The sequence below is a fragment of the Nicotiana tabacum genome, chromosome 21 (assembly GCF_000715075.1).
Source record: "Nicotiana tabacum cultivar K326 chromosome 21, ASM71507v2, whole genome shotgun sequence".
Lineage (NCBI taxonomy): Eukaryota > Viridiplantae > Streptophyta > Magnoliopsida > Solanales > Solanaceae > Nicotiana > Nicotiana tabacum.
This window is the reverse complement of record NC_134100.1, coordinates 71049718-71060186: the sequence shown is the minus strand read 5'-3', so window position 1 is coordinate 71060186 and position 10469 is coordinate 71049718. Positions and strand designations below refer to the sequence as shown.

The 10469-nt window shown below is 36.1% G+C and overlaps 1 protein-coding gene across 1 annotated transcript; it reads left to right on the top strand.

The window, feature by feature from the left end:
* Nucleotides 1–3963: 3963 nt before the first annotated feature.
* Nucleotides 3964–8493, top strand: LOC107827528 (putative sodium/metabolite cotransporter BASS1, chloroplastic). The gene is made up of 7 exons (XM_016654679.2): nucleotides 3964–4548; nucleotides 5977–6070; nucleotides 6147–6180; nucleotides 6291–6345; nucleotides 7399–7482; nucleotides 7569–7856; nucleotides 8111–8493. The coding sequence occupies exons 1-7, from the start codon at nucleotides 4027–4029 to the stop codon at nucleotides 8261–8263; spliced, it is 1230 nt and encodes a 409-aa protein (XP_016510165.1). The 5' UTR covers nucleotides 3964–4026; the 3' UTR covers nucleotides 8264–8493.
* The last annotated feature ends 1976 nt before the right edge of the window (nucleotides 8494–10469 follow it).

Sequence of the window (10469 nt, the reverse complement as noted above, 5' to 3'; positions counted from 1 at the left end):
TTTTTTCCTAAGGGTTCGGCAACCTCTCGAAGAAAAGTACTGATGTCTCCGTACCGATCCGCAAGACTCTACTAAAACTACTCATGACTCGTGAGACCTATGTAACCTAGGCTCTGATACAGCTTGTCATGATCCAAAATCCTAACCTATCGTGATGGCGCCTATCTCAATACTAGGCAAGCCGACAACACCAATAACCCACAATTTCTTTTAAATACTGAAAACATAATAATTAAGTTTAAGAGTAAATTCCACAAATATTAGAAATAAATACACTCTCAAAACCAGTGTCACTGACTACATGGGCATCTATACATTACAATACGGTCTATAATAATCTGAGACCAAATACAATAAATAAAAGGATAGGAAAGGAGAGACAAGGTCTGCGAAACATGACAGCTACCTCTCAATCTTCGGAAAATCAACTGTGTGAAAGAATCAACACCCACAGTGTCCGGAATCACGTGAATCTACACACGAAGTGCAGGGTATAGTGTGAGTACAACCAACTCAGCAAGTAATAATAATAAATAAAGAACTGAAAGTAGTGACGAGATTCACAGCTAAGTCCATGTACAATACTTTTCAACATAAAAAGGTAGGCATTCTTTCAAGTTCGACATTTAAAACTCCACAGCAATTTCATATCAAATTTGACTAAAACAGAAATAATTGTCTTTTAGAGTTTTCCAAAATAATGAAATATGACAGCTGAAATGCATTAATAGTGGAATCAATGCATCCTCTCAGAGTAACAGTCACTCAGTCCTCCCATTCATTCCAACCTCATAGTCACTCTTTCCTCTCAGTCACTCATTCCTCTCAATCACTCAGCACTCAGCACTAGGCACTCGCACTCAGTAGGTACCTGCGCTCACTGGGGGTGTGTATAGACTCCAGAGGGGCTCCTTCAGCCCAAGCACTATAACAAGCCAATCATGGAATCAATCAAAAAATATGATGCGACGTGCAGCCCGATCCCATAAATATACTCACAATTAGGCTCTTGGCCTTACTCAGTCATCAAACTCTCCAGTCTCTCAGACTCTCAGAAATCATGATAAGCAGCCCAACAATAATTATATGATGCATCAATAATGAACAAGAGAGATTGAGATGTAATATGCAAGTAAACCGTGACTGAGTACAAAATAATAATTTAATAGATAATTCAACATGTACACAACCTCTGTGAGTCCCAACAGTACCAACACATTGTTTAAACATGATTTATAGTTCAATTTCCCTAATACGTGGAAACATGTACGGGTAGTAATAATTTATTCAATAACACATATCCATAAAATTGACCAAGTCACAATTCCTACGGTGCACGCCACACTCCCGTCATCTAGCATGTGCGTCACCTCAAAACCAATCACATAACACATAATCTAAGGTTTCATACCCTCATGACTAAATTTAGAACTGTTACTTACCTCAAACCGTGTAATTCTTTATTCTGCAATGCCTTTGCCTCGCGAATCGGCTTTCAAACGCCTCGAATCTAGCCATAAATAATTCGATTCAGTTAATACAAATTAAAGGAATTAATTTCATATGAAAATATAAATTTTCCAACAAAAATCCGAAATTACACTCAAATATCGTCTGTGGGGCCCACGTCTCGGAATCCGATAAAATTTATAAAATATGAATGATCCATTCATCCACGAGTCCAGCCATATCAAATTTACCAAATTCCGACAACAACTCGACCTTTAAATCCTCAAATCTTATCCCTAGGCCAAAATCCTCTAATTTCACCTCAAAAACACGTAATCTAGTCGAAATACTCAATGATAATCCAATAAATTCTTCTTATACGGTACCTTATACACTTCCTTCTTCCAACTTCAAGAAGCATATCAATAATAACACAACAACAACAATCTCAAGAACATGTAGGAGAGATGGAATCTTACCTTAATAAACTAGGACCTGTCAATTATGCTCCAAACAGCCCTACCATAAGCAGCTACGACAAGTTAATCTATGAAAGATGGAAGGATAAATTCTCTATTATGATTTTGCTGCCCACGTTTTGCCCCATCAAAAGATAAAAAAATTTTTAAAAATAAAATCCCAAAGTTGCCTCTCAATCTCTCACGTTTTTGTGCTTTTAAAGTTAGGTGATGATGCTTGTTAATAATATGCATATTTTGAAAAAGAAACTTTGAAGTTTACTAATACTTAGTGGGTTGTGGGAACCACATAATAATTATTTAATAAGAAAAAAGAAGCTTGGCCGTGGAGCAGCCACCAAGATATACCTATCCATGAAACATGAGTCATAAAGTGGAGATTTGAGTAGTCATACGTGGACTCCATAATTGTCCCTTATTTTGGACACTTGTCTTCCACTATTCCCTAATTACATCCTTGCATTTAACTAATTACCCACATAATTAATTTTTAAATCTCATTTCACTTAAATACTAATATAATTCATATACCTTGCTATCAAGGCCATATATTATAGCACTAGTTCATAAATATGAGGTATTATAGCTTGGACCATATTTTATTCCAAAATGTCAAACTTCGACCAACCTCATTTTCTTCGACTCGTTTACCCTCTAACCTTCATGACTCTTACTTATCACTTGTTTGAAATAACATAATACTTATAACCATCAAAATTTAAATATGGGGTCGTTTACACATAAGTCAACATATGGTCAACTTTTTCAACTTAAGTTTTCAATTATGAGACTAAGTATCTCAATTCACTCTGAAAATCCTTCCGGACCCGAACCAACTAACCCGGTAAGTCATAAAATGACTATAAAGTATAAATTGAGCAGTAAATGGGAAAATGGGGTTATAATACTCAAAACGACCGGCCGGGTCGTTACACTCCTAAATTGATGAAAGAAAAAAATATTATTTCATAGAAGTTCTCAATCATCATTCAATATATTCACCTAAACTTTGTTATAATTTTATAATTTTATCATTTCAATTTCACAAGTTATCGTATTTCCCTTTTAATTTAGCAATAACACATAGTCCTTGAAGATTTAATAGTTTTTTCTGAAAATATTTTTAGAAAGCTATTCTAAAGTTAATTCGAGAAAACACAAACATAATTAGCTATAACTTTTATGATGATTCTTTAAATATTTGTCTAATAATACAAGTAAAATTTTGAATTTTATGTCTTCTCAATTTTAGGGTTTATTTACTAAAATAAAATGAATTAGAATGTATTATTTACATGCCTTTTATTGAAACGCGTGTGGGCAAAGAAAACACTACTGAAACATTTAAGTTTAATAAGACCAACAAAAATTACTAGTCAAAGAATATAGTCACTTTATTAATTTACCAAAATTTATTGAATTCACCTATTTTTAAAGTTTCCGTAATGCATGTGGAATATGTGCGTGTAAGTTTTATACCTTAAAAAATATCCTCTCCATTCACTTTTACTTGACATGTATACTAAAAATATATTTTTCATTTTTATTTGGCACTTTACGCATATCAAGAAAAGATAAATATTTTTTTTATGTTATACTCACAGTATTTATTACTCATTTCAAATCATTTTCTCAAATCCAATAAAATATGCACCAATTAATATGGGTATTATGGTAAATTATGCATTTTATTTATTATTTCTTAAGGGGCGTAAAAAGTCAAAACGTGCCAAGTAAAAGTGAACGGAGGGAGTAATAAAGTAAAAGAGTTTGAGGATTTCCTTTGTTGGGAAAAAAGAAAAATTAAATGTTCAAATCTTAGGGAAGAAGTTGTTCACCAATCAAATATGAAAAAAAGAAAATATATAAGCCAGATCTTATATAATTTTAAATTTTTAAATATTAAGAATTCTTAAATAGGAAAATTTTAAATTTTAGTTGATATTGTAATTCTAGATATTAGAAAAATAATTAAATAATTATTTTATTTGGTGCAAAATTTATTTTTAAAGGTAAAAAAACAAAAGGCATTTCATAAACCCGGGGAAAAGTTGCTTCCTTGTCGGAGTGGACAACAGCCACTGAACTGGGGGAAAAAATGCAGTCGTTTCTGTCAACACCAAATACTGCAAAAATCTGTTACTTCAATCACACAAGATTAATACACAACAATCAATATCTCACCTCTACAAATTATCCTTTGCCCTTTTCTCCACCCCCTATTTCACTTCACTTCTCAAACTCCTATTCACCAATTCTTGTTTTGAATCAAAAACCCAAACCCACTTCACAAATATCCAGGTCAATAAGTAGGCCCCTTCTGTGTGCAAATTCATCAAATGCCATTACTGCAGATGATAATAACAGCAAGAAAAGCCTCGGGGATTGGATCCAAACTGTTGGGGAGACCATTTCTGTCTTGTTTCCCTTGTGGGTAGCTTTGGGTTGCTTAATTGGGCTGTTCAAACCCAACTCCTTCAATTGGGTCAAACCCCAATGGACCGTGACGGGTATCACACTTACGATGCTTGGCATGGGAATGACTCTTACTTTTGATGACCTTCGTTCTGCTTTAGCTATGCCTAAACAGTTATTCTGCGGTTTCATCCTTCAGTACTCGGTATTTTATTAGCTTTTTTTCCTTAGAATATTTATTAGTCCTTTTAGTGTACTTGTGAAATGTTAATGAAAGTAAGTTGATCAATCAAAGGTCCAATGACCAGGATTTAAGTGTTAGTAATTGGGTTCTAGATTTTATATTTATACATATTTCATGAATTCAAAATATTTAATACACCGTTGAGCAAAAGCTACTGGTTTCGTCGAAACCATAGGTCGGCTTGGGCCTCCGCCCTTGACAGGTGTTGTAAGCATGCAGCTAGAAATAATCCAGCCAAAGTAATAGAGGTAACATTTATACCTAAATATTAATCTGAATTGACATGAATCTCAATTTTAATGACCAAGAACTGGTAATTGGTAACTAAAGTAAATGTAGAATTCACGTAACCCCACAGAAAAATTTCCTTTTCATGAATACTGTTTAAACTGAACAGTGGAACGTGGATGACTCATTTCCAGTGCATTGTTTTGATGTATGAAGCTTTGTCCATTTTAGTCTACATTTGTGGCAGAAGAAGGAGCAACACTTATTCTGTAATTTTATTGATAACCAATTAATCCGTTGTTTTCAGCTTTGATGCGCGGTGGATTTAAACTCACAGACCCCCATGCCACGGTTACTTTTGGTCCAATGACGTGCGTCTACTGCACATTTCTCTTTGTACTACCTTTGGCATCGAACCAAAGCCCTAGGGGCAACATTTTTTTCTCTAACTTAGAAATTAATCGTTTGTTTGTTCTCTGACTAGTACTTAAGTTTGGTACCATCCAACTCCTTGTTTCTCCATGAGCAAGATGATATGGATGAAGTATGCTGACAACTTGTAAATACATTTCCAAAACCATATGCAAATTCTAAATGAATTGTAGCACTTTGCTACCAAGTGCATTTCACCATATAAAGACAGAAAACTTAGTTAGGGTTAAGATTTATATAGAGATTCCTTCTCTTTAGGGTGAAAACTGATATTATTTTGGTTTTGTGTTCCCCCACTAGTGGGATTTTATTGGGTCGTTGTTGTTGTTGTTGTTGTTGTTCCTAAGCTGCAATTGTTGATTTTATCTAGATTTGTCAGCTTCTGATTTTGCATTTTCTTCCTCTTGAATGTTAGCTCTTAGATTGCAACTCAAATATATGCTTCCCTGGACTTCTTTTTTCCCTGTTAAACTAATAGTTTGTTCTATTTGTCCATCCTCTCTTTTGTTCAACAAATTGCACTTCCTGTGATGTCTCTCGGAAAGCGCTTTCTATATAAAGTGAACTTGTTCCGCATTTCTGTTTACCTTGTCATTCATTAGTCATTCGTTGTCCATTTCTTGTGACGACCTGCGTTAGATTTGCAGTTTATCCCACACTACTAAGAAAATGTATTTCCTGCTTAATTTTCTTGGCATGGACACGTTATCAGCCTGTTTTCTGGTGTAGGTGATGCCTTTATCAGGGTATTTTATTAGCAAGCTGTTAAATTTGCCATCCCATTATGCAGCAGGCTTGATATTGGTTGGCTGCTGTCCTGGAGGTATGCTTGGTTAGACTCCTTTTCAAAACCTTCTACTTATTGACATTTACTAAGCATCTCATGCATTTTTCTGCAGGGACGGCAAGTAATATTGTCACTTACATTGCACGGTAGGTACTTGAGGAAAGTTCTCTTATATCATTGTTATTCATATTACTATCGGTTTGCTGTTGTTTCCATTATAATACCTACTAGGTGTTGATACTTCATTCAACTGCAGTGGCAATGTGGCGCTTTCAGTATTGATGACTGCTGCAAGTACCCTATCTGCTGTGGTTAGTAGTTTTGTTTGGTTGATGAATATAATATGCATATAAGACATTTATATCTGTCCATATGCGTATGTCGTGTGTTTTATGCATCCCAAGGATAAGTGACCTAAAACAATTCATGAGATAGTTCTGAAATGTGTAACTTAAGGTAACTCTAAAGTCTTGTGAAGAAACCTTTTGGCCGACAAAGAAATGCATTATCAACAAGCAACTAAAACAAACCTGGGGAGCTTCTTTTTCAAATTACTTTGAATTTGAATTCTCTTGATATCTAAAAGCATAAAGGCATTTGGAGGAGTTGGTCCATTTTGTCCTAAGAGCAATACAAGCTTAGTAAGATTATCAGAGCAGTCAAATGTTGCCACCGTCAAAGACAGAGATGAACTGTCAGGATCGACATCAGATATAGACATGATGTTTTTTCTTTTTTGAAATTCAGATGGGAAAAATATGCAGATTAAGTGAAGGCTTCATCACTAAAAAAAAATGATTAAATTAATCCCTACCACCAGAGTTGTTGTGCAAACAGGTCCAAATATTTTGCCTCTAGCCTACAATCAAGGTGCAGAGTTAGAGAGCGTAACATTGAGTATTCAATGGTCATATGGAAGTGTCAAGTCCAGAACAGGAAAGTGTGTTTGGATGGTCAAGAATATAAGAAAAGATTTAGGTTCTTAGATTGTTTTCTTCATACATAGTTTTATTAAATTGTTGATCTGTGTTTAACTTTAACAGCAAAATTATTGGTAAGCAAATCCGTGTTTGCGAGTGCGCCTAATAGACACAAACGGTGATCTTTATATCTAAACGTAATAAACAAAGCACTTTATCATCTTACTTATTAGTAAGTAACCAGAGAACTTTTGTCTAAGACTGGTGGGCGGTTCTTTATTAGTACACTCATATTCTTAAACAATGTGGGAAAAAGCTCTCACACTTCCTCTTATTGTTGAATGTGTCTCACGTTTCTCTTAATAATCATTGAAGATACTCTAATCCTATCTGATGGTGTGAGAGCTCCCTTAAGTTAATTGACCTTTCTGGTTACACATGCAGGTGATGACCCCTTTCCTAACAGAGAAACTTGCAGGGCAATTTGTTGCAGTAGATGCAGCTGGACTTTTCATGTCCACTTTGCAGGTCTGTTTCCTAATTTGGTTATTGGCTTATCATTATCGTAGTATTGTAATTCGTCAGAATAAATTATAAACCCTGCCAACATGCAGGTGGTTCTTCTTCCTGTCTTAGCTGGTGCATTTCTGAATCAGTATTTCAAAAGCCTTGTCAAAATTGTGTCTCCATTGATGCCCCCTATTGCTGTAGCAACTGTTGCAGTTCTTTGTGGAAATGCAATTGCGCAGAGTTCTTCTGCAATCCTCATGTCAGGTCAACAGGTTGTCTTAGCTGCTGCCCTTCTTCATGCATCTGGCTTCTTCTTTGGCTACGTGCTCTCAAGGATGCTTGGGGTTGATGTATCGTCCTCAAGGACAATATCTATTGAAGTCGGCATGCAGGTAAGCAGATGATTTCAGAAATAGGCTCTGGGAGGAGCGCTCTCTCTCTCTCTCCCCCATTTATCGAAAAAGAATTGCCACTTCCAGCCCTCAGTATATGACTGAAGAAAATATTTGTAAACGTATTACAAAATGGCACCTGAAAAACAATCAGGGGAAAGATGACACTTAAATAATTAGATAAGCCATTGATATAAACCATGCCTTTTAGTAAGGTGCTGTATACTCATTAAATTGTACTTTGTTTGTTGCAGAACTCGGTTCTTGGAGTAGTTCTAGCCACTCAGCACTTTGGTAATCCACTTACTGCAGTACCATGTGCAGTTTCTAGTGTTTGTCACTCAATATTTGGCAGTGCCTTGGCTGGTATCTGGAGGCGTTCTGTTCCAGATCAAGTGCAGCAGTGAGTCACTCTCTTAGTGTATCTTGGCAATTGTTTGATCATGAATCTGAGATTGTAGCGTTCTTTTTTTGCACTGGATCGCTAATACATCAAGTTTGGTAGTCATTGGAGTTATTGGGTCTTTTTTATAAGTTCCTATTGTTGATGTCTGGTTAATCACCATTGATATTCGATACCAACAACATTTTTATTTTTTTGGTGGTGATTTCAAGGTGTTCCAGGTAACTTTTGAATTCTGGGAACTTCTAAAACTGCTTCGATCAGAAAAATTAATCAATTACGCTGAAGTACCTATGGTTATAATCTCTACGTATTTGGGGGTTGGAGGGGGGTGGTGGTGGTGGTGGATCTTAGGGAGGGTAGTATCTAATATGTAGATTGACATTCATGGTTTTATTTTTCTTTTTTTATCAAGATAAGATATTTGTTTTTTTGGACATTCATGTTTTTTTAAAAAGGAAACCATCCTATAAATATAGTCAAATCTTCTTTCTGTGTTAGTATGCAAAGTCTTATTACCCTGAAACTGTCGTCCCACCCTAAATAGTTGATTAAGACCAGGGTATAGCTAGAAGTGAATCCAAAGAGAGTATGTTCATTACGAGTGTGATCTTATTATAGGTATATATTTCAAAATTCTTTTTGCAGAGGCATACATAATTCGGGTCGCAAGCACCAGTTTAGCTGAACCGTTGAGCACGTACGTCCTAAATCCGCCCCTGGCGACTCCTGATACCTTTACAACAATAAATAGTAGGAGGGACCATATTCATATATGTTAATATACAGAAATCTTTGTTTCAGAAAGGAAAATTCCTGGAATGGCAAAAATTCAACAAAGGGTACAAATTCTGTTAATATTGTATACGGTTAAAACCAGGCCCATCCGATTTTACTGATTAATCGAGACCAGGGTGATGGATCGAAGATCGATCCCGTAATAGATCAGATCGAGGTATGAAGATGAGACACCGAGTTCGGGATTCGAGGTACCAGTCGTGATCGAGACCAAATGAGACAGATATCGAGCAATACCGAAGATAGCATAATAACAGAAAGATGAGATATCCGTGACTGGTCGAAAATCATGGCGAAAATCTCGAAACGGATCGAATCAAGAGCGGTTGTATAGCTAATCATGAGATTTCATTCTGTAATTAGAATTATACCATAAATAGAATTCCTCTACTATATAAGGGGAGTTCTAATTATTTGTAACACACATCATTCACACATATCAAAGTAATATAACTCTCTCTGTCGCTTATACTCTCTTGTTCATCAGTTTACTTTCTGCTTCATTACTTTAGCATCAGTCAATTCGTCCCTCAGGATTCTTTAAGTCTATAAGGGGTGTGAAGCAAGGGGATCCCCTATCTCCAACATTGTTCATTCTGTCAGCTGAGGTACTTTCCAGGTCTTTGAATAAGCTCTTTGAAGACAAGTCATTTGTGGGATTTGGAATGCCTAAGTGGTCTAATCCTTTAAACCATTTGGCATATGCCGATGATACCATAATCTTTGCATCTGCTCATCCTCCCTCCTTGAGAAAGATTATGGCAGTGTTGGGGAACTATGAGAAGATATCAGGTCAGATGATCAACAAATATAAGAGCTCATACTACATGCATTCAAAGGTTGCTAATGGATTGTTTCAGGCAGTTGGAGGTATTATAGGATTTGCAAGAGGCAAATTCCCCTTCACATATCTAGGATGTCCTATTTTTTACACTAGAAGGAGGAAGGACTATTATGAGGATCTTATTAAGAAGGTGAAGACTAAATTACATTCATGGAAAGGAAAGCTGCTGTCATTTGGAGGAAAGGCAACACTCATCTCTAGTGTGTTGCAAAGTATGCCAGTTCACATGTTATCAGTCCTTGATCCACCAAACAACATCCTGGAGCATCTACATAAGATTTTTGCTAGGTTCTTTTGGAGCACAAAGGAAGAAGGGAGAAGCAGACACTGGGGTTCATGGAAAAATCTATGCCTTCCTACAGAGGAAGGGGGCCTAGGTTTTAGGTCCTTACATGATGTCTCAAGGGCACTGTTTGCCAAACTATGGTGGAGGTTTAGGACCACAAAATCTTTGTGGTCTAATTTCATGTAGAATAAGCATTGCAAGAAGGAGCTACCAACAGTGGTGCATTTTAGGGGAGGGTCTCATGTTTGGAGACAAATGTTGAATGCTAGGGAAGAAGTAGAA